This window comes from Lepidochelys olivacea, assembly GCF_965140295.1.
Source record: "Lepidochelys olivacea isolate rLepOli2 genome assembly, chromosome: 3".
Classification (NCBI taxonomy): Eukaryota; Metazoa; Chordata; order Testudines; family Cheloniidae; genus Lepidochelys; species Lepidochelys olivacea.
This window is the reverse complement of record NC_140413.1, coordinates 46,241,661-46,267,298: the sequence shown is the minus strand read 5'-3', so window position 1 is coordinate 46,267,298 and position 25,638 is coordinate 46,241,661. Positions and strand designations below refer to the sequence as shown.

Below are 25,638 nucleotides of genomic sequence, written 5' to 3'. Positions count from 1 at the left end.
CAGAAGTGAAAGGATTCTGTGTCCATTCAGTATCTGAAAAATGTCAGCTGGTGCCAATCATGATGGAGATTTGTTTGTTTCTGAGATGTGGTCAGCTGTCCAGTAGGAACTGAACTCAGTTTACACAAGTCACTTATGGTAATTGTTCTTGGTCACTACTGGCTTGAAGGACATATTTCACCATCAGGCTTGCAAAGAAATCCTCTTGTTCTGAGTAAAACTCAGTGGCAGAATCATGATCTATGTTTGAACCATTAACCTATGAAGGGTTCAGTATCCCATTACTAGTCCCCCTGGGATACTCAGTACCCCTTGTCTTGTAGGGAGAAGGTTATCTGCATTTCTTTGGAATAGGAATGCAGTTATGTTATTGTGGGAGTCCACAGCACTATTGTGATGATGATCCTCTATCTGAATAAGATATGTGGCCTGTATTTACTTAAACTCATAGTGACAGAAAGAAACCTACACTGTAGATGGTGGAGAGAAGAGGTCTGAATCAGGTTGTATTTTGTCCATCTGGGACAAATAATACAGTTATCATAAACAATTTCTCCCCGAGAGGTTGGCATGAGGGTGGACGGGAGAAGAATGTCCTTTCCAGGAACTTTCCCTTGCATATCTGTGTTTATATCTGAGAGACAAGTTTGTTCCCTTCATTTTTAAAAATTAGGCAAGCAAAGGAAACCTAACCTCCCTGGGTGGCAGAGAGAGAGAGAGAGACGAGGAGGAGGGATCACTTTAAAGGGCCCCAGAGCGCAGACACCAGCCTCTTTTATTCACTGTGACAGCAAAGGGTCACGCTAGAAACTGCAATTGCTGGGACTTGTCAGGTGGCCTCTGATCTCTCTCTCTCTCTTTATCATTCTCTCTCTTCTCATTCTTCCTAGGAACGGACATTCCTACTGACACCTAGTTGGACAGCTGTAGACAGTGCATTGCTGAGGAAGGTAAGGTTGCTCCTGCTGTTGCCGTTGTTGGTCATATTCATCATGTTTCTAGGATAGTTTCCCCCCCGCCCCATATCTAGTACATTTTTGGACCTGGAATGTCCTTTGTCATGAATTATTCCTCAGCCGAAATCAACATAGCCTCTTCTATCTATGGAAAGGAAAAAGTCTGTAGAAAACCAAATCACCCGAGGCTTGCAAAACTTAAAAATAAAATTAGGATATTTTCATGGTGTGGTGGTTGATATGTTTCTTTGCTTTTGCATTTCCTTTAGCTTTTCCTTCAGATGCTTTTGCATTTAACTCATTGGCTGCTTATCAAATAAACTAGATCATTAAATTTCTGTTGATAGAAAAGTACATGGTAATGAAAACTTTGGAGAAATATTTTTTATAACAAACAACATTTAAAATTATTGGATCTAAAAATAATTCTTGTTTTCATGAACAAATGGTGCATGTGTTAAAGTTTATAAAGTTTAAGTATCTCTGAAAATATTTAAAGCCACAGTTATGCTTGCCAAGGTAATATTATCTAGCCATCTATAAAGTTTGTGAATAGAATATGTAAACACATCCAAAGTTTGGTCTCTTTTTCAGTCTGTAACAATGAAATATACATTGCACTTTCTGTTTAAATAGGTTGCAAACTGTCATTTGAAACAATCAAGTGTGTCCAAAGTGGCAAATACACCTTAAATTGAACCTGTCTTAAAATGGCAAGCTGCTGTGTGAGTGTTACTATTCCTAGAACTGACTCTGATAGGTTTCAACAGATGCAGCTCTTGGAATGCAGCCGGGGTGGGCAGGGAGAAGGGGAGCAGCTGACCCACCTCTTTGGCAAGGAGACATTTTGGAATCTCAGCTCATTCTGGCATGCAGTGACACTGAGACACTGACGTTTTCGGCACACATGGGCCTCTCTCGCACTGCACATAGTCATCACCAAGCAGGAAAAAAAAAAAGCCTGGTTCTTACAGCGGAACTAACCATTCCTTTCTATAATTAAAATGCTGACTTATTATAAGCTGCATGCTTTGGGGAAGTTGAATATGATGAGATTTTACAAGGAAATATTGCTGGAGAGGCTTAATTATTAAAAAAATCTAGTAAATGATGCCACTGTTTATTTTATCGTTACATAGCATTCCTCCATGTTCTATCCTTGTCTAGGAGGTTAGGACTAGAATATGACGAAATTGTGTCAGAATGCAAGAAAATAGTGTATCTTAGGTATAATGCTGTACTTGATTAGTATCAGTGACTCATTTCATTGATGTATTATTCAAGACAAGGACCTTTCTTTAATGTGTATTTGCTTATATTTTGTAAATGAAATAACTCCTCTGAAGAACACACAGGGCCTTCCCACTGAATTCAGCAGAAGTTTGGCCACTGATTTCAGTGGGAGCAGGAATTTGCCCATAGTTTATATGCATAATTTAAACAATTAATCTAACGTTATTATATAAAAGTGAGGATTCTCTTCACACAGAGAAATGGCTTCTTAAAGCTAATACCTGTTGCTAAGTCTGTATCAATTTGTACACATTCTTTTACAAAACAAAGTTAGCCTTTTTTTCTTTTTTTAGAAATACCCTCAATAATTGACGCTGAAACTTTAGAAACCATAATTTCAACTTATGGACAGTATGATATAAATATGGGAAAGCTTGTGAAGTAAATTATATGTAGAAGGGCATTTGTGAATGGCATGGAAATAGTATTCCATAAGCCTAATAAATTTAAAGTCGCAATCCTGAAAGCACTCAGGCTCAGATCCTCAGTCTAAAAATACAGAAAACCATGACAAAAATACACTTTCCCCCAATATGTTTCATACTCTTTAGTTGTGGAAAACTTTCCACATTTTTAATTTCCATGTGTCAGATTCTGAACTCATTTACACCACTGTAAATTGGGAATAGCACTTCTGAAAGCAAGAACAGAATCAGATCCTATACCTTTATTGTTTGTTTGTTTGTTTGTCTAAAAAAATTATAGGTCTGGGTCCTGATTTTAAAATATTATTCTATTTTTAAAAGTTTATACTTAGCCAAACTCATTTTACTTCTGAGAAATGGAAACTATTCTAAATTTGGATTTAGGGAACTCCTGCAATTCCACTGAATTTGCATCCTAAACTCATTCTTGGAGAAACTTGATTTTTGTGATCTTGTTATAAACAAGAGTTAATTTTAAATGCATTCTTTCTATATAACTATCATTCCAGAAGAATCATATTCAGTATTTATTATTAGCAACCACACTCCAATGCAGGCCAATAAAACACACAATTTTAAGTCTTCAGGCAGTAGTAAGATATGTTACTTTGTGTTCTATTCTTTCCGTGGTTCCATTTATTGATAAAGTTTAAACTCTGTTGGGTCATCAGTCAGATGTTAAATACTTATAACTGAAATGTAACTCTAAACTTTATCATTGTATTTTTCAGCAAGCTCTTGGCTGTGATATTCCATTGCAGTCATGGCACCTAAAAAGAAGAATGTAAAAAAAAACAAAGGCGATATCAATGAGATGACTATAATTGTGGAGGATGGCCCCCTAAGTAAACTAAATGGTTTGAACGGGTTCTTAGATGGAGGAAATGGTTTCAGCTGCATCTCAGCTGAGGTTTCTGATTCTTCTTATAGCCCAAATCTCTTGGAAGGGCTAAGCAGAATGAGGCAGGAAAATTTTCTTTGTGACTTGATTATTGGTACCAAAACCAAATCCTTCAGTGTTCACAAGGTGGTGATGGCTTCATGCAGTGACTACTTTCATAACATTTTAAAGAAAGATCCATCTACTCAAAGAGTAGATCTCAATGACGTATCCCCATTGGGCCTAGCCACTGTTATCACTTATGCTTACAATGGAAAGCTAACTCTTTCACTCTACACAATAGGTAGTATAATTTCCACAGCAGTCTATCTTCAGATTCACACCCTTGTAAAGATGTGCTCTGATTTTTTGATGCAAGAAATCAATGTTGAGAACTGTATGTATATTGCCAATATTGCAGAGACATATGGACTAAAAAACACCAAGGAAGCAGCCCAGAAATTTATTAGAGACAACTTCATTGAGTTTTCAGAAACAGATCAGTTCTTAAAACTTACTTTTGATCAGATCAATGAACTCCTTGCAGATGACGACTTGCAGTTGCCTTCTGAAATTGCTGCATTCCAGATAGCAATAAAATGGCTGGAATTTGACCAAAAAAGAGCAAAGTATGCTGCAGATCTCTTGGGCAACATTCGTTTTGGTACCATCTCTGCTCAAGACTTGGTCAATTATGTTCAAACTGTACCAAGAATGATGCAAGACACAGACTGCCACCGACTTCTAGTGGATGCCATGAACTATCACTTGCTTCCATATAATCAGAATACACTGCAGTCTAGAAGAACAAGGATTCGTGGAGGTTTCAGAGTCCTAGTTACTGTTGGGGGACGTCCAGCATTAACAGAAAAGTCCCTTAGCAGAGACATCTTATACAGAGATCCTGATAATGGATGGAAGAAGCTAACTGAAATGCCTGCTAAAAGTTTTAATCAGTGTGTGACTGTGATGGATGGATTTCTCTATGTGGCTGGTGGTGAAGACCAGAATGATGCCAGGAACCAGGCCAAGCATGCTGTCAGCAATTTCTGCAGGTAAATGGTTATTTACAAGGGAAGGAGAGGCAGATTCCACATTGTGCAGGAGCAAATCCAAGTTTGAGTGCAAAACTTAGCAAAACCAGATAACATCTTTTTTCTTCCCTGCTAATAATTTTATTAGATATTTAAAATTTTAGCTATTACAAACGTACGACTAAAGTCATGCAAAATATCCATCCATAATCACAAATGTATAAAGAACAACACCTCCAAATCAGAAAATCTACGTCAAGCCAAAATTAAATGAATAATGGCTATTTAAATATTAAAACGCAGGAAAATTGTAAGTAGCATTAATATTGTGACAGACCAAACAAGGCAAGAATTCTTCAAGTTCAAGAGCTGTTGATGCCTTGTGGAAAATTTTGAAGAACATTTTTTAGAAATGATTGTGATTCTTTTTTTATTTTCAACATTTTTTCTATATTTCATTTATTTTGGTCTTTATTTCTCACGCCATAGGTTTAGAAGCAATATCTTTGCTACTTAAATGCTATGTTGTTCCCATCTGGGTCAAATACGCAAAATGCTGCATAGTTTCCAAAGACTGCGGTTCCAGTGCGCTGTCCCCCTCGAACTACATGAGTGGCGGTAATGTAGAACACAAAGAGATCTCAACCTAGAGGCCTCAGGTCAAATTATTTTAAAGGGGAACGTTCTACTGATTTTTAAAAGTGTTCTGCCTAAAAATTAATGGCACATTATGGCCCCAGAAATGGTCCAGAAATGGGAAAACTCATAGATCTCAGTATATATCTAATAATAATAATAATAATATATGAGCATAAATTGTATGCCTCTCTTTGAGCAGCTTCCCAGCACACACAGCTGTTACTCTGCTGCTGTTGAGGACAGCCCCCACCAGGAATGCCCAAATAACCCCTCCTAGAAGGGTGGTCAGAGAGTGTAGAGGGAGAACTAATGCAGCACTAACTTCCTCTGTTGTTTGGTTGGTCGATTTAGTCCTTTATGCCAATTTCCTAGAGAAAAACATTGCACAGAGGAGATAGTCCCCCAGCTACCCCCCCACACACACCCTTATTTCAGGCCCTGCCTGACCTTTACGCAGCAGAATTTAGCCCACAGATTATTTTATATGGACTGCATGGTGGAAATTAAACAGCAAGCTGGAATAATACCACAGTCACAGGAGTCAGTGTGACCCAACATGAATTCTATTCCTAGCTCTGCCATTGACCTTGAGCAAGTCACTTCACTTCTCTGCATTTGTATAATTGCTTTCAGAGATATGGATGTAAAATGTCAGACAAGACCTAACTCTTATTATTTATATATCCCTTCCAAGAGGTTGTCCCCAGCTCCTTTTTTATGTGAGCTCTACCCATCTGCTGGTCTCTGTACTCTCTGAAGACAGGAACATGTGGGCCTAGCAATTTATCTGCTTCACCTCTTATCCTTCCAAAGAAGTCATAGTCTTCTATTTGTGACCTCAGAATTGATTGCTGTGGAGATGCTTAATGTTTTGAACAGAGAATGTCACTTCCAGCAGGCAACTGACCTGTGGAACCAGTTGAGGTGTTAAGAAACAAAGATCCTAGTTTCATGTATATCTTATTTAAAACAAATAGAATGAAAGGAAATACATAAAATATCATAGATATTAATATGCAGAATCAATAATAAATGGAATGTTAGAGACTTTTTCATAATGTGAAAGCAGCCCTCAGAAGCTGAAGCTCTTCCTTGTTTTCTCCTGTATTGGAAAATTAAGTACAACATCATGAGTATAAAACAGATTATCAGCTTTAGCTTTGAAATACCTTGCTTTGGCTCATCTGCATCATGAGCCTAGGGTTATATGTACCCCTCATCTCTCTGTGCCTGAGCATGTGGCATGACCACTGATATCCACAGGATTTGCATTGCAAATCAAAGGTAGTTTATGACCTTCAGTGTTATGTGTGTTTTAGTGTATTCATCAGATGTTTGATCATTTTTAAACACTTGTTTGCATCTTTGATATAATGCACTGTAAAAACTCTTTTGTATAATGACCTGATCCTACAAATTCTTACTGATACTAACAGTCCCAATGAAATTAATGAAACTTTCTCTGAGTAAGGATTTTTTGCATTAATAAGTAGTTGCCAAGTTGGCCCTAAATATTTAAAATGCATCTTTTTACTGACACAACAAATATACAGTTTAAAATGCTTGTATAGTGCTTTGAAGATAGAGAGACTTACAAAGTGCCATGTAAATTCTCAATTATTACTGCCAAAAGGCCCAATATGTCACACATTGGAGTGTTTGGCAAGATTCGTATTAACTTCAGTGGCAGCAATACATGGCTTTAAAATAACATATGACCAGCTACAGTACAGATTGTATGAGAACAAATTTAATAAATACATCATTGTATTTATTACAAAGGAGCCACTATGTCACTTTTAAAGACTGGGCATGTAAAATCTTGAGATGCATATTACAAGACACATTTGAAGTTAAATTATAAAAAATAGAAAATTGTATTTGAAATTAAATACTGTACAGGCACAATAGTCACTTTCCAAGGTTCTTAGGAGGTTGATTTTTTAAAAAATCAAATTACTGAAGGTAATTAGATCAAATTATATGCTAAATACATGCCAGATTTAATTGACAAAACTATTTTTGAATTACAAAGATACATTTTTCACCTGTTAAAGAATGAAACCTATTTTTACTGAAATTTAGCAAAACTCCAACTTTCAGTTCAAGTGAATTGTAATAGCCCAGGGGTTCTCAAACTGGGGGCCTCATGGGGTCATGAGGTTATTACATGGGGGGTCACGAGCTGTCAGCCTCCACCCCAAACCCTGCTTTTCCAGCATTTATAATGGTGTTAAATATATTAAAAATTGTTTTTAATTTATAAGGTGGGGGGTCACACTCAGAGGCTTGCTATGTGAAAGGGGTCACCAGTACAAAAGTTTGAGAACCACTGTAATAGCCAGACAAGACAAATTAAACAGTGATTTAGAAGCCCCCACAATTTTAACTATAGAGTGGCAGATGTGACATTGTAGGCCTTCCCATAGAAATATTTGAGTATTTTGATTGCATCAGTTATTCTCTTTTCTTAATGCTTGCAGATATGATCCTCGTTTCAACACATGGATTCACCTGGCCAACATGAATCAGAAGCGCACCCATTTTAGCCTGAATATATTCAATGGCCTCCTTTTTGCAGTGGGTGGTCGCAACTCTGAAGGGTGTCTATCCTCAGTTGAATGCTATGTGCCGGCAGTTAACCAGTGGCAAATGAAGGCTCCACTGGAGGTAGCAAGGTGCTGCCATGCCAGTGCAGTCATAGATGGTAGAATCCTGGTCACAGGAGGTTACATAAACAATGCTTACTCCCGCTCTGTGTGCATGTATGACCCCAGCAATGATAGCTGGCAGGATAAGTCCACCCTTAGCACTCCAAGAGGATGGCACTGTGCTGTTTCCCTTGGGGAGAGGGTCTATATCATGGGTGGGTCCCAACTGGGAGGTCGAGGTGAAAGGATTGATGTCCTCCCTGTTGAGTGCTACAATCCTTATGCTGGCCAGTGGAACTATGCTGCTCCCCTGCCAACTGGAGTGAGCACTGCAGGGGCTTCCACTCTGAATGGGAAAATTTACTTGGTGGGTGGCTGGAATGAAATAGAAAAGAAATATAAGAAGTGCATTCAGTGCTATAATCCAGATCTTAATGAATGGACTGAGGAAGATGAGTTGCCTGAAGCCACAGTAGGAGTATCTTGTTGTACCATTGCCATGCCCAATAACAAAACAAGGGAATCCAGGGCTAGCTCAGTATCTTCTGTGCCAGTTAGTATTTAAACATTATAATTAGGTGTCAGCAAGAATAAATAAAAAACTTCTATTTACACAGCTGTGTAGTTAACCCTTTAAGTAGCCTTCTCTGCTTATGTGGGGCGGGAAATTGCCATTGTAAAAATTTTAATTTTACAAAACTGGCCAATTTTCATGATCTTTAAAATACATGGTGTGAAACAACATCTTTAAGATACAGTGAATTTACTTAGTGGGGATATAATGTTGTGCCACAGTTAGAACAGGGACTCAGTCCCATCCCTAGCTTTGCCACTGACTTGCTGTGTTACTTTTGGCAAATCACTTAACTTCTCTCTTCTTCAGTTTCCTCATCTGTAAAATGGGGATAATAATCAATTAATGTTTTTAAAGTGCTTTGAGACTTTGGGATAAGAGGCACTAGGGAACAGCCAAGGATTATTATTAATAAATCTCCACATATTAGTAATATGCCATGGCATCATAAAGTTGGTCAGTTTTGTTCTCTTTAGAGATTTTATATATGGTGAAAGATATTTAATGACAATTTATTGCACATATAAAGTATGAAATATATATTTTTCCCCTCTGGGTAGTGATGTCCACAAACAAGTCCTCAAAATTCTCTCCCTCTATTAGAAAAGAGGTTCCCATGATTTATGATGTAGACATTTAATTTTTATAGGTAGATCTGTGACAGGGATTTCAAGAGCCAAACTGCAGAAATACAGAAGCTTATCTGTCCATTATAGGCCAGTCCTGAGGGCCTTGCTCAGGGCATCCTCCACACACACACAAAGGGGAGATTTCACCTCTGTTACATACTCACTGGAAATCACTCCATGGGGACTTTGCAGTGTACAAGGTCAGCAGAGGTGGAAGGGGCAGGCCCATCAATAGTCTTGCTTCTACCTGCAGAGGAAGAAGAACACACTACAAGTTATTATACCCCAAAACAGTCTTCTGTGCTGTAAAAGAAACCCACCCTAGAAGTGTCCGGGGCAACCACCATATTGAGAATCCCAGGAAGCAGAACTCCTGCTTGGAGCCAGCCGGAACTGCTGGTGCCAAAAGCAGAGTGGATACAAAAATTATCTTTTCTGTTCAGTCCAACAAATTTCCATTGGATTAAGGAGTAAGGACTGAGTAAAGGCTGCAGAATTTGGTCCACCGCACAGATCTGGGTAGGGAAGAATCAGTCGTAAGGTAAAACTCTGGACTTAAATGGAATAGGTTTTCCAGACTATTAATGATGGGATGTTTTGATGCCTCCATTACCAGTCACAAACACAGTATTCCCAAAACTAAGCTTTTCCTGGCCTTACCTTTTGTATATCATAGAAGTGTAGGATTGGAAAGGACCTCAACAGGTCATCTAGTCCAGTCCCCTGCACTCAAGGCAGATCATTAACTAGATCATTCCTGACACAGCTCCTTGTGCTGCCTTGAACACAGCTCTTTGTATAATGTGACTTTTTATTGCATTTTTGCCAAAGACTTAGGATGAAATCTTGGCCCTGTGGAAGTCAATGGAAGTATTGCCATAGCCTTCAGTGGGGCCTGGATTTCATCCTTACTCTCTACAAATTACTCTCTAAGAATTGCTACCTTCGTTGCAGCACTGTGCATGGACAATTAAGCATGCGACTGCTGCTAATTTTCATTGAAAATGGGACATGCACACCCAATTTCCTCTGCAATGTGCCTAGAATTGACATCTAAAGATCCTGTTGTTAATAAAGATTTATACACCCTTCAGCTGGGTGGAACTAAGCCATTAAATGAACTAAAATGATTAGGTAAGAAGTCACTCAAAACAGGAAGAACACACTCTTATACAGATTCATACAGCCTTCACATACAATTTTCTCTGAATACAATAAACACCTCAAGGGGGCAGTGTCCATTAGAAGGCAAAGTCAAGCAGAAAGCAATGTTTACTGGTCACGCAAGTGCTTTACCCCAGTCACAAAGGGAATCCTTTCAAACTATCTGCAAATGCAGGCATTCTTCAGCCAAACATTTGTAGCACTCTCATAACCTGAGCGTTCTTTGGCAAGTACAGTTATATATTAAGCACTGGCAATTAACATGATATTGTGTTAGAAATCTGAGTTGCATAAAAGTGAGTCACCCAGTCAACTTGGATTAAACTGAGTTTTGCACAGTCCGGTTTTCCATTTGGTGTAATATAGTTAAGGATCATGACTACATCTTAAGTAATTCCTAATCTCCACATTCTATTTTTGAGTATTGTGCATTATTAGGATATACTGCATTGTACTGACTTACAGTCAGAAGTCTTATTACAGTAGTGTTATCACTGTCAGTATTGTATATCATTTAGTTTGGCTAATTTAATTTAAATACAATTACATTTACACTTTATATTGTATAGTTTAAATAAATAACTCAGATCTACAGTGATTTAATCTAACAATGTAAAATTGAGTATAATTTCATTTTAATATAACAATGATGTTCTTGCCCCCTTCAATCAGCAGTAACATTATTTGATTATTTTGCTCTTCTCATATAAGATCCTGGACACACAGTTTATGTGAAACCATTTAAGTGGCCCTTTGTAAAATCTTTTTGTCTGCTATAATAATTCTCTGTAAAGACTACAGTTATCCTTTTGTTAAAAGTGGGTGTTCAGCATCCGTGCCAATGCATATAACACATAGACATCTATGCACTCATGGTAGAGGTCTGCTAGGTATTTCTAAAACTCATCATCGTAGTAGTATCTAGGTAGTAAATAACTAAAAATACAGATAATCATTTTGGTGTTGAATTGTGTTTGGGAGGAAATTGTACCATGGAAAAACATAATTTCACTCTTTTTTTCTTTTTGGAATATCAATTCCAAAACTAGATGTACAATAAAATGTAGTCTGTTTTTGCAAAGTTCTCTCTCATGAGCAGATACTCCCCTATAAACAAACACTGATCTGCTTTCATTTTGCAAATGAAGTTATTTAGGAACTATGGGCTAAGTGTACTGGAACTACTCTTATGCTACTTGAAGGGTTAACCATTTGGGGCCAAATCCTGTTCATCTTGCTTATACAATTTTGAATAAGGTAAATAGGATTTGGCGAGCTGAGGCAAATTCTGTCAGAATATTGTACATAGGTACCTAACAAAATAATCCATTCCCAGAAGATGGAACACTATCTCAGTCCTTAGTCTGCCTCCACCCCATCCCCATGCCCCCCACAAATCCACAAGAAGTGTTGTGGGTGCTAGGTCAAAGGACATTTTACACATGTTGCCAATCCAGCTATGGTCCCTACATTTAGATTTGCTCAAATTATATGTGCTTCAGGCCAGAATAACCAGTACGTGGGTGAGTGTGCAGGGGTAGTTGTTACCAGCATCAGGGTATACCGTACTGCTGCTCTTGCAGTGTGTATATCTATACCTGCTTAGGCTACAACAGCACACTGAACCTGGATTTGACTCTTAACATGTGAAAGTGTAAGGCTGAACTTAATTTCATCTTGATTACACCAAGTATCTATTATTGCTTAAATTGTGACTTTTTATATAATATTAATTAGAACTGTGAAAAATGGTTTGTACACTACACGTGGAACAATTTTCTATCATTGTCCTGTATGGTATTTTTGATCCCAAAATATTTAATAGTAACAGCTAGGTTGAAACTGGAAACATTGTATATTCCTAAAAGGGACTTTAAAGAATGTAGTTTAGGAAACAGAGTATAGGATAAAATTATTAAGAATACAAACGATCTTCCATCTGAATAAAATACAGATTGTTAAATTAACACAACATCAGAATTTGACTTTGCTTTAATACTATAGATGTAAAAAAAAAAAGTAATTAAACTAACCAGATGAATTTGAAACTTCTAACTGCCTATGTACTTAAGAGTTCACATGACTAGTATCTGTGTGCCTCCCAAGAACTTAAAAATAGAAATAATTTTTCTACAGTCTGTAAATGAAATAGTTGTATAGGTTTATAGTTTGCCTGCTTATTTCTCTTTGGGTGGGTGAGAGGCTGTGTTATGGGCCTGTGTGTCAGAAGAATGTACTGTGGGAAAACTAAGTTAGAAAGGTAAGTTTTGCTTTTAATTCTTGTCATGATGAGGCCAATTGTCATATTCATTGTCAAGTTCTGAAATTAGTTTTGGGAGAGGGATTAAGGTAAAAGACTGTAGATAAACCAGTGGTGCTCACTTGAAAGTGTGGCATTGTCCACAGTACTGTCTTCAGAAGATCTCAAGGGAATAAAAATAAATGTATGCAGTATCAGATATCTGAAGCTTTCATCCAAGTTCATATGATAAGGTTGCAATGTAAAAGACTAGTATGAAGATATTGTCACTGAGAATTAGAGTTACATTAAAACTGTGATTCGTTCACCAGTGACCAAAAGATGTTGAGTTGTGGGGAATAAATGGCAGTATCTTTCAATTGATCAGAATGGGGATACATAATATAATGCAAATTAAACTATGCATTGCCTTGGCTATCTAATTGTTGTAAATACTTAAGAAGTTTTACTTATTTGTGCTTATCAGTTGCCTATTTCATAATTGTTATACCTACTTCTTAAACAAATACATTAATTAAATACAAATACTTTCAGGGTGGAATGCGATAATTACAAGGGAACACATTTCAATAGGAAAAGATTGTACAATTTAATGTGATAATTTTATTACTAAAAATATAGAAATGTGTAACATGGTGGATGTTAGTAGGAAGTCCATAGTAGCATATTAATAATTTTTTCATTGTTTGCTTATAAATTAAACAGCTAACATACAGAGAAAACATAATTTATTCTTATTTATTATTCTACTGACTTCACATGTTCCTATATGGTTAATTTATGATTATGATACAAAGGTTTTGTTTTTTAAACCCCTTGCTAGTTCTATATTTCATACCAGATAATTGGAACATTCATTCAATTTTAACTGTAAATTCAGCATTGGATTAAATTGTATTGTAAAACAATAGGGGCCAATCATGTCCTACCTTTTTCATTTCTTTTCTAACAGAATTTTTTGCCAGTTTTGTTTTGGAAATTGCACTCAGTGATTTATAATATCCAGCATGCCTGACAGAGGATGGCAAAGCTATCTGGATTATAAATTTCACATGAGAAATATTAGCAATGCATTAGAAATAAAAAATCTAAATTGCAGAAGAACTGCAGGGCAAATCCTGGAGTCAGTGGAAACTTTGCCATTTATTATTATACACAGTGTCAAAAAAGTGTGCTTGGTGCTTTACAACTAAAATACTTCTGGAGGGTTTGGTGCCTCTGTACCAAAGTTTTCTATTTTCTATTTTACTGCCAGTGGAAATTTATCCCTTACTGGATCGAGATACCACAGTTGGATTTTTAAGCAATGACAAATGTTGATAAAAGCATTGAGACCCTAATTCAGCAAAGTACTTCAGCATGTACATAACCGTAAGGCTGAGTAAAATGTTATGCTGTAAAGACTAGTCTGTGAGATCTGGGTGATAAAGTTCAAACTTATTTGTTCTCAATTTGTAAGAAAGTCAAACTGTTAAAATGAAAATTTTAAATAGATGCAGGTCCAGGGCTAAATTCTTTTTCTACGAAAGTCAACAGAAGTTTTTCCATCACTGGGTTCATGATTTGACTGTTGCATACTCTAGTCTGGTCTGGTCAGTGTAATTTCTACTATACTATCATTGATAGGTTACCATCCACCTACTGGACTGCGATGCAACGGGACCATCTTTCACTGTCAAAAATTGACAAAAGGTATAGGTGAGGATCTTTTATGCTATAAAAACAGGACTGATGTTAGGAATTCATTTAAATCTAATTTATTAAAAGAGAAGGAGAATATTATGAGCTTATTTGTAACTGAGGCTTTAAGAGTTAGAGGAGGAAAATTGAGGTTTAGTGATATTTTTAATAGAGGTATTTTTGTAATTATGAGTATAAATAAGTATCTGTTTTCCTAGAAAGATATGTAAAAAAAAGTCAATCCTTTTTCTCTATGCACCGGCTAAAACTACTTTTAGATTTTTTTAAACACAAAAATGATTAGATGGAAAGTTAAAAACCTGTTAAGATGTGTATTAGGTGAGTATATACCCAGTGAATATTTGTGTATTATGTATGCACATCCGCACACACTGAATAATACACACGTGTGTGGTGTGCCAGGCAGATCACAGAAAATAGGTATCTGTATATTTCTGCAAGGAGAGTAAAACTGCAAAAATAAAATAAAAATCTTTTCTTTCAAAGTAACAGAGGTTTTACTGAGGCAGAATTCCTATTAAAGTCAGGGAGAGTGGTGATGCAAAATACATAAATAAAGTTTGCCCTAAACTACATTCTTAGGGTTGACCATGACTATGACTGCAAAAGTAAATACAAAAGGATTATAGTGTACATAGTACTGCCTTTCAAAAGTGTCCCATCCATTTTCACTAAATACATAGAATCTAACGGTATACAAAAAGAACAGGAGTACTTGAGGCACCTTAGAGACTAACCAATTTATTTGAGCATAAGCTTTTGTGAGCTACAGCTCACTTCATCGAATGCATTTTTTTTGCAAATACAGACTAACACGGCTGCTACTCTGAAACCTAACTGTATACAGTATAAAGAAAAGGAGTACTTGTGGCACCTTAGAGACTAACCAATTTATTTGAGCATGAGCTTTCATGAGCTACAGCTCACTTCATCGGATGCATACTGTGGAAACTGCAGAAGACATTATATACACAGAGACCATGAAACAATACCTCCTCCCATCCCACTGTCCTGTTGGTAATAGCTTATCTAAAGTGATCATCAAGTTGGGCCATTTCCAGCACAAATCCAGGTTCTCTCACCCCCTCACCCTCCTCCATGCCATTATGTGCCAGCAATGCCCCTCTGCCATTTACATTGGTCAAACTGGACAGTCTCTACGTAAAAGAATAAATGGACACAAATCAGATGTCAAGAATTATAACATTCATAAACCAGTCGGAGAACACTTCAATCTCTCTGGTCACGCAATCACAGACATGAAGGTCGCTATCTTAAAACAAAAAAACTTCAAATCCAGACTCCAGCGAGAAACTGCTGAATTGGAATTCATTTGCAAATTGGATACTATTAATTTAGGCTTAAATAGAGACTGGGAGTGGCTAAGTCATTATGCAAGGTAGCCTATTTCCCCTTGTTTTTTCCTACCGCCCCCCCCCCAGACGTTCTGGTTTAACTTGGATTTAAACTTGGAGAGTGGTCAGTTTGGATGAGCTATTACCAGCAGGAGAGTGAGTTTGTGTGTGTGTGTGTGTGTGTGTGTTCCCCGGGGGGGGGGGGGGGGGGTTAGAAAACCTGGATTTCTGCTGGAAATGGCCCACCTTGATTACCATGCACATTGTAGGGAGAGTGGTCACTTTGGATAAGCTATTACCAGCAGGAGAGTGAGTTTGTGTGTGTGGGTTTTTTGGAGGGAGGGTGAGGGGGTGAGAGAACCTGGATTTGTGCAGGAAATGGCCCACCTTGATTATCATACACATTGTGAAGAGAGTGGTCACTTTGGATGGGCTATTACCAGCAGGAGAGTGAGTTTGTGTGTGGGGGGGGGGGGCGCAGGGTGAGAAAACCTGGATTTGTGCTGGAAATGGCCCAACTTGATGATCACTTTAGATAAGCTATTACCAACAGGACAGTGGGGTGGGAGGAGGTATTGTTTCATGGTCTCTGTGTGTATATAATGTCTTCTGCAGTTTCCACAGTATGCATCCGATGAAGTGAGCTGTAGCTCACGAAAGCTCATGCTCAAATAAATTGGTTAGTCTCTAAGGTGCCACAAGTACTCCTTTTCTTTTTGCGAAGACAGACTAACACGGCTGTTACTCTGAAACCTGTATACAGTATACTTATTTTCTACTGGGTAGTGTCAAACTCCCATTGACTACAAAGGGGTCTGAATTTCACCCAACATAATTTGAAACAGTTACATAAAATAGATTGGTTTTCATTTTTTTGCATAATTGGCATTGAATTGTATTTAGATTAAACAAGAAGTATTTACTTATCTCTATCACTGAGGAAAATCCATATATAATACAGATCATATTGGTGCCAATAGCTGCATAATTTCACTTTTTGCAAGGTTTCCACCCACATCCACAAAATGCTGATCTTTAATTGCTCTACTCCCGATTTTGCCTTCCTGTCTCTGTTCTGTCTCTTCCCCACAAGGGAGGGGTGGGGTTTTAGTGCATTTCCTGCATCTGCTCCACTGTTACTGACCTTTAAAGGACGGAATGGGGTCAGCATTGAGGGGATCCTTTCAGGAGTGAAGAACAGCAATCACGTCCCCTCCCAACCCATTTTCCAGACCTTGTCAGTCAGTGGTATGATGCCGATTAGCTTACTTATTGTTCCACCACCAATTGAGTTTTCCCATACCACTCTCTGAACTGGTGTCAGGTTTGCCCTTGTGTCCACCTTAGGGCTGTGTTACACCAGTTCAGGTGGGATGGCTGTCATATTTGATAGCAGTTGTCATTTGGGGAGGGGTAGAGGGGGGGAAACGGAAGATTGAGGCGTGTTAAAATGAGGAGGGGAATGTGAAAGAGAATTTGTAGATTTGATGGAAAAGGGAAGCCGATTGTAAAAAGGAAAATACCTTGAAAAGAAAGGTGAGATGAAATTGAATGGAGAGGGAGAAATAGACACAAAGTATTTAAAATGACATAAAAAAAGAAAAGATGCTTAAAATATGAATGAAGATATGCACAATAGTACAGTATAAAGAAGGAAAGAGTGGGGAGAAGAAAGAGAAAAAATAGACATTAAAAACAGGAGGTCAAGTTAATTTTATATTTTGCTATTTTTAAATAAATAAAATATCCAGTGATTTGATTGCATATTTTTCGTAAAGGGTGGTTACCATAAAAATGAGTCCTCTTATAGGTGTAAGCCTATTGCAGTATAACAAGGTAGAAATGGGGAGAAAGTTTGCCCTATTGCAATGATAGCCATATCAGAGTAATGTAAATGTTTCCATTTTTATGACAACTTGTGTGCGGGCACTTACGGGTATATCTGCCTGAGGAAACAGGTGAGTTTTGCAGCATGTGACACACGTTCTTTCCTTGTGTTCTAAATGTAGATTCCAAATAAGTCAAGATGCTCTTTGTGGGGAGGGCAAAAGGACTTGTGGGGAAAGTAGTGAGAGAAACTATGAATGCATGTTGGGACAGCTCATGCTTTTACCTCCAGATTTTGGCCCCACATTATTCCTCTGGTTACCAGGATAAAACATTGAATGCTAATGATCTGTGTGTTAAAATGTGCTGAGAGATCCAGTGTAATCTTCAGCTTACACAATAGAGCATGCAAAATTTTAATTGAATGTGATCACACCTTCAAACATGCATGGGAGGGGGGAGAGCAGATTAAAATGGGAAGATGATTAGCTGGTGTGTGGCGAAAGTTGACAGCAAGCAACAGATGAACATGTCAAACAAAGCCATCCTGAGAGGTAGCACTCTTTCTGAGGCATGACGTTCCCGCTGTATGGGTCCGTGGGCCTTCTTAAGCAAATTAGGATAAAAATCACATACTGTCCATATGCAAGAGGCATATTTCAAATACCGGTAGCTTGGTTATTTCTAAACCAAATTTCATCACGTCAAAACTACGGCAAGAAAATGCATCTTTCTTAAAGTGGACAGACTCATGCTCAGATAATTTAAAAATGACATAACAGAATTTTACCAACTTCCTAAATCAAAATCAAACCAACCGCTACCACCTTTTGGCTGCATATGAAAGTGTCACAAATTCTTTTTCCAAGAAGCAAAATGCCTGTGAACAGGGGCACATAATGAAAATACCTTGTGAGCCATAACTACAGTACTTCTACTCAACTATAAATAGAATGCAGCTTTTATTAACTTGATACTGAATTGAACAGACGATTTTTCTCAATTTAGGTTAATGGCAGTTGGAAGCATAAATCCTCTGCTATTGAGGAGAGCATACACCGCTTTCTCTAGTAAAAACAACGTTTCCCCCAGTCCCAGTGTGGATTTATGTTAATGTCAGCATTGTTCTCAGTTGAGTGGTTAAATTATACTTTTTGTTTTGTAGTAGTGCAGAGTTTGACCCTCATTATTTCCAGTAGAATATTACTTATGCTATGTGTGTATGATCTTTTCTTCCCTTTGTTCTGCTAAATCATTACCAATATTAAACACTAGAGGGCAGAGTGGAATTGATAGCCTAGTTTGGTGCAGGATCTCTCAAGGGCATGTCTGCTGAGGGGGGAAAAAACGTGATGTGTTCCTAGCTTGGATTAGCTAACATGGGTTAAAAAAATCAGTGAAGACAAGGCAACTCATCTTTTAACTTGGGCTAGCAGCTCAAGTTCAACCCTGGGCTGCTCTAGAGGCTTAAATTTGAGTGCTAACCTGATTAAAAGCCAAGTTGCTGTGTCTTCACTGCTATTTTATCCCAAGTTAGCCCATTCATGTTATCTAAATAAAGTTACAAACACTTTTGGGATTGGGGGCGCAGTGTAGCTGTACCCTAAGGAAAGGGCAGTGTCAAAGACAGGTTTGGGCCATATTGCAGCTGTGATCCGACTGTATTGGACATGTGAGTCAAGAAATAAGTCTCACGATACTGCATGCGAACCAAGAGTCTATCTTTTGATCATGTACTGCTGAAACAGAGCAGAGTACAAGTTCCCATACAGTGCAGTGTATGGCTGGTGAATTGAAAGAACTGGGTTTGTATTCACTAGGATGACCAGACAGCAAGTGTGAAAAATTGGTATGGGAGTGGGGAGTAATAGACTCTTATATAAGACAAAGCCCCAAATATCAGGACTGTTCCTATAAAATCGGGACATCTGGTCACCCTAGTCAACAGACCTTTGATGACAGCACAATGAAGAGGGATACCCCAAAGCAAAGTGATAAAACATTCTGCAGTCATTTAGGTTTCTTTTGAGTAGTTTAGTGATTTTTTCTTTCTTCACGTGTAAGTCAGACCCCCAGAACAACTCGGAATGCAGGAGATCATGTAACTGCCATATGTCAGTAAGCTTACAGCATATTTGCATTTTGCCTGGCTGAGGCTGTGCTAGCCAATTAAATTACAGTTAACAAGTAAGTAGGTTTTGTCAATGCATCCATCATCATGCTATGGTATCTTTGCACCTAGTACAACATATTATTAATTTATCAATCTGCCTCTTCAACCACACCTGTCCAGCTTTTCCAAAGATCCGTTGGGATAAGAATGTTTAGAATGTTACAGCTTTTTGAATGTAGCAGTAATATCCATTCTGCAAATCTCTTACTGTTATCACGACACAGCTCTAGGTATTCTTCCAGTTTAAGGGAGAATCATAGAAATGTCGGGCTCGATAAGTCATCAAATCCAGCCACCTGCGCTAAGGCAGGACAAAGTAAACTTTGTTCATGTAGAGGTTGCTTTAGAATTCAACATCTTTCTTTAACATGGTGTCAAGAATGACTAAACAACCATGCAGTGTTGTATATGAAAGGCTAAAGACGTGTACTGAAGCATGTTGCTGAGGGTGGCACAGCTAACAGAGTATCTGAGCCAGCTGCTATCCTGAAGCATTTGCATTGGTCCATGCATGCTGTGCATATGAGAGTTCAGTCAGCGAGATATAGTTTGCTATAATAAGAATGTTCAGTTTTCCATTCGGTCAGTATTACTATAACAGCAGCTGATGTGCTGAACCCGCCAATGCAGCAATAGCTGACGTTTCAGTTTTCTCTCTTTTGCTTTTTCGTTAGGGTCAAGCAGGTTCTAGTGAAAGGACATTGCTCATGTTGTCTGAATTTAACAGACCACTGAAGGAGTAGGACATTTAAAGCCAGATTGGTAGCAACCGCTTTAAGGTGTGTCTATGAGAGGAGTTAATCCAGAATAGATATTCCTGGTTGACTCCATGTGTACATGCACTTATTCTAGAATAATAGCATCCACGCATGACGTTAATCAGAGATAGTTCATACTTTTAATTCTTACCTTATTCCAGATTAATTTTCATGTGTAGGTAAACCTAATGGCTCCCAAAGGATCTCAATAAACGTCTAATAAATAAAGGTGGAGATTATAAACCATGTGTAATATCCATTGTAGAGCACTATCACAGTACTGTGTAAATAATAAATAACACCACCTCTAGCCGTTAGCTACACCTTGTACAGTTCCTTATCAAACCATCCAGTGCAGAAAAGATTTGCATATCTCATATACTGAAAAGAAGGCAGTGCTGGGGACAGGGGGAGATTAGTTCACAAAGCAGAATTAGGATGGAAAGATATTTATCCAGCTTCTTATGGCATGTCCCAAGGTTGGATAATATGATTCTCATGGGAGAAAAGGTTGTCCAGAGAGTTCATTTGATCATCTTGTCTTGGCAACACAATTTAAAGGGCCAAACTATTCATACGAGTTGGAACACTGAATTTGAGTAATCACAACTGCTACCTTTTCAGGGGGTCTGGGGGCCTTTATACCTATTAGCTCTTGTTTGATAAGATCAGGAACACCTAATTCCCCTTGATTACAGCTGTCATCACTTTTTTTTTTTTTTTTTACGTTACATGTTACACAGTTGTCTCTGTGCTCAGTGTTTGTTGGAAGTTCACTGGCATTCATGCCACCTAGCACCTTTTGCCTGTAGAATCCAACCGGTCTTGTTTCTTTCCCATGGTAAAGCAGCTTGACATATATATATATATATTCAGTACTAGTTTAAATCATTAACCCTAGAAAGACCAGTACAGAATAAAGGTCTAGGTGAGAGTCTTTGTTGTGTCTCCAAAAGGACCACCTTTCCACTCCCACCCTCATCCCTTCCCAGGCTCTTCTGCACTCCTGGCATCATTGAGACAGCCTTTGGGACCTGTACATTACGGCAGCCTCTACCTGGCTGCCTATGGGATGCAGTGCTACATGCTGCCATCCTGTCACTGACTTGCAAGGGGGTCTTTATGGCTGCCTTCTCCTGTGTCTGCTCTGGGGAAATCCCCTCTGGACAGATCCAAAGCGTTTCCAGCCCTGTCATAGGCTGACTGGTCCCTTTAAGAAGGAACGTGTCTTGTTCATATGTGATTGGCTAGTTACCTCCCAACAGGCCTGAGAGAAGGTCCTGGCAACTATAAAGATCCAGGCAGCTTTGAGAAGGGGAGTGGGAGGGAGCAGCAGGTCAGAGTTACCTGAGACCCAAGAGATCAGCACCCAAGATCTCTTGGTGGTGATGAGAGCTGGCACAGAGAGAACTGATGAGAGCTCCTGGAGAGAACTGGCCAGAGCCGGGGAACCCTGCCAAGGAGGAGTTTCATACACAGGGCCTTAGGTACAGGAGGAAAAGCAGATCATCATCAGCAGGACTCGCAAGAGAAGCAGCCTTTGGGAGCGGAACACTGTGGGGAGCCCTCTCACAGAAGCTCTGAGTTGAGGGCTGTGGCAGACGAGCTGCAAGGAATATTGAGAAATCTCTAGAGGTGTGGAGGCTGTATAAGAGGGGCCCAGGAACTGAAGAAGAGCGACTGTTAACTCTCAGGTAGATCACCTGGGGAATGGGGCCCTGGAAGAGGGGCCCAGGAACTGGGGAACAGAGGGGTTGTTGACTGTGTCGGTCAGTGGCCTGGAGATGGTGACCCTGGAGTGGGAATGAAGAACTGCTGCGTTTTAACTGGTCATACTTTGCGGGGGTTGAGAATGCTCTGACTCTGAGAGATCTGATGAAGGTTGCACCTATACTAATGAATTATGCCTGGAAGCAGGGCTTGACTTGGCCCCAGAGGAACAACGTTCCTTTCCCAGGTGGGGTAGGGGAAGCGATCATCTCTCTGATCTGTGGTGGAGGAGATGGGCAACTCAGCTGGTCCTGGGGAATGTATTGTAAACTGAGGCAGGATTTGCCTGTCTTGCTGCAGTCAGCTACAGGAGAGTGCCTGGACAAGGCCAAGCCCTGTTACAAGCCCTTTATGCCACTCTGGCCCTATTAGCAGCCAAAGTGGGACTGAGGATCTAAAATTATTATAACTCTTGTTCTTGTTTTTCTTATCAGACACGGAAACATTGTTTGAGGTAACCCTGCCAGAACTATCCAACTAATACAATGACAAAGTCTCTACATGTGCTAGAAAAGAAGGAAAGGATTACTATAATTCTGACTCTCTTCCTTCTCTTCTCTCATTGTATTGTTCACCTGCCCATTATTCTATTCATTCTATATCACCCAGTTACCAGATTGTCATAACAAAGCGCAGCTGCTATTGAACCTGGGCCCTGAGATGACATCCTGAGCCTCTGTGCCATGGTGGCACACTGAACGATTGTCCCTGACCAACAGCCTTAGTGCTAAAGGCTTCCACAGCCACAGCAGCCACACCCCAGCTACCTGATTGCTGTCTGTCCAGCAACTTTCATTGGGTACCTGGACTATATAAACACTTCAATGAGGAAACTGTCTGAGCAATAGACCATTGCCCTCCGATTACTCCCTAGACCTGCCCAACCTTGCCTCTCTAACCCATTGACCCGACCCCTTGGATTGGATCTTCCAGCTACTGACCCCTTTGAGAACTCAGACCATTGCCCTGGACTGCCTCTGATACCAATTGTCCTCTTGGCTACCCAACAACCTGTGCACGCTTGACTACGGCTCTGGACTACCTCCTAGCTCACCTCAGCCACTGGGCATTACACACCAGCACAAAGCAGCTCAGGTGCCACTGGATTACATTTCGATTCACTAAATTATTTAAGACTTATTATGTGGGAGTTGCGCTTCCTTATCCTGTATTACTCACTCTTTGTCCAGTTCAAATGCCAGAGGGGTTGTTGCCCAACTTCTGCATTTAGACATTTCTCTTCACTTTTCAGCACAATGGGTATGAATCATGCTTTTGCCCATAAAAAGCTGCACTCTGCCTTACTGTCTTTCAGCATAAGACTTTGGGTCAGATTCTGAACAATGACCTTTGAGTAACGATTCAAGTCCATTGGCCCTACTAATAAATTCTGTGTGGCGCTCTAAGAACTGTTTGCGTTTTTTGGCTTTTATGTAAAGAAATCAAAACTTAAGCAGACATTCGAACAAATTGGTGCATTCTTTACTAGTTCTAAACTCTGCTGAGTTACTGACTTCCTCTTCTGCCATGAGCAAGTAATTTGATCCCTTTGTCCTTCTACAATCTACTTTAGAAATTGGGTAATAAGTTACACTTTACTGAGAATGAAAGGGTGAATTTGAATGGAATTATCTTCAGAAAATAACAAAACAAGTTGATTAGTGAGGAATCTTAAGATGTTAACACTTGTAGGAGCAGTTGTGTTTTAAGTAAGCTAATGCATACAGACGCTGCATGACTCACCTGATCAAATACTTAGTCATTGTAACAAGGCACAAAAAGCTGGATGACCTATGGTATGAAGAATCTGCTGCGTCAGTGACAGTTCAGGGTCTAAGGCTCCAGAGGGTTGATTTCTGCAGGCCCCATCCTCTGATGTGCTAAAATCTTCAAGGGTCTTTGCACCTTTTTCAGACATGCCTCATGTTCTCTCTCTGCAAAACATTCAAGTGACTGAGCTTTACTGACAAAGCTTGGTGGAAAGCACATTTCAAAGTCACTTGCACAAAAATTCCCAGACATCTCATTTTAAATCCACACGAGTCAGGCCGGTAGCACTAGTGCACCCATTCAGTAAGGGACTAGAACCAGTACTGTGGTTCTTGTCTCAACAATGACAGTACAGCTTGAATTTCAAATAGCTATCAAACAATAGAGTAAAAAAAGCATTATATATTGAAAAAAAAAGTAAGGAAATCACAATGTGCTTGCAGATATTTCCATAGAAGCTAAATTCTTTTAATAACCTATTTGTTGTGAATTCACTTCTCTAGTTGCTATCTGCGCTGTTCAATGGATTTGTCTGTTTCAAGTCCATCAGGGACCACTGTGATCGTCTAGTCTGACCTCCTGTTTGACACAGGTGAACTGGGTGAAATTCCTGCATCAAATCCAATAACTTATTGATGAACTAGAGAGATGTCAAATCTTGATTTAAAGACTTCTTGTGATGATTTTCAGTGAAATAATCAAAAGTCAAGACTTCGACCATCTTTACTGTATATCGCTTGAACTAAAGTTTCTCACTAGAGCAGGTTTTCCAGACATCAAATCATTGTTGTGGCTCTTTCTGAACACTCCAATGTCTCCACATCCTTTTAAATGTGTGGCCACTAGAGCAGGACACAGCATTTCAGTAGTAGCGTCACCAGTACCTTACATAGAGGCGATATCACCTTCCTACTTTACTCAATATTCCTCGTGTGGGAGGATCACGTTGGCCCTCTTAGACACAGCATCACACAAAAAGCTCATGTTCAGTTGATTATCTACTGTGACCCTAAGGTCTTTTCCAGGATACCGTCCCCAAGTCTGACATGTATTTCTTACTAGAAGTATGACCTTACATTTGGCTGTTTGATGTTGGTTAGTTGCATTATATATATTATAAACCCAGTTTACCAAGTGGTCCAAATCACTCTGGAAAGTGACCTGTCCTCGTTGCTACTTAACAATTCATTGATATTTGTATCATCTGCCAGCGATACTAGTAATGACTCTATATGTCCTTATAGTTCATTGATAATGAAAGGAGATGCAGAGAGGGAGCCAAGTTAGGCACTTACCCTAAACTAGTAGGCTAGATTTTCCCGTAGGAGTGCTCTCCTGCTTCTTGTCCTAAGATGGCGGAAGGCCCCTGATTGCTCCCAGGAGTGTCCTGTGCAACCATATGGCTTGCAAGTGCTCATCCGCTCATGTGATCTGGGTACAACAATGATTACTTTGTTAACTGAATGTCTGTTAGAGGCCCTGGAGTTGCAGAGCACTCCAGATTCCCCCACACCCAAGGCACAGGGAAAAGCAATGATCAGATTACTCAGAGACTGGCCACCACATCTGTGTATTTCATAAAACAAAATGTCCTTCCTCACCTCTTGTAGGAGCAGTACAGCTTCACACTACTCTCTCTCTTCACACTACTCCCAAGTCCCTGCAGGTTTTAAACCGGGGTGGCCAACCTGAGCCTCAGAAGGAGCCAGAATGTACCAATGTACGTTGCCAAAGAGCCACAGTAATACATCAGCAGCCCCCCCCATCAGCTTCCCCCCA

The 25,638-nt window shown here is 39.2% G+C and overlaps 1 protein-coding gene and 1 long non-coding RNA gene across 2 annotated transcripts; one reads left to right on the top strand and one right to left on the bottom strand.

The window, feature by feature from the left end:
- Positions 1-3,437: 3,437 nt before the first annotated feature.
- Positions 3,438-8,443, top strand: KLHL31 (kelch like family member 31; the record flags this gene model as incomplete). Its single annotated transcript, XM_084624484.1, has 2 exons — positions 3,438-4,609; positions 7,711-8,443. The coding sequence occupies 2 exons, from the start codon at positions 3,438-3,440 to the stop codon at positions 8,441-8,443; spliced, it is 1,905 nt and encodes a 634-aa protein (XP_084480610.1).
- An 802-nt stretch (positions 8,444-9,245) lies between these two features.
- LOC311517461 lies at positions 9,246-25,290 on the bottom strand. Its single transcript, XR_014710704.1, has 3 exons — positions 25,155-25,290; positions 23,833-24,023; positions 9,246-9,328 (listed from the first exon to the last, which is right to left on the bottom strand). It is a non-coding gene; the product is annotated as an uncharacterized lncRNA (long non-coding RNA).
- Positions 25,291-25,638: the final 348 nt, after the last annotated feature.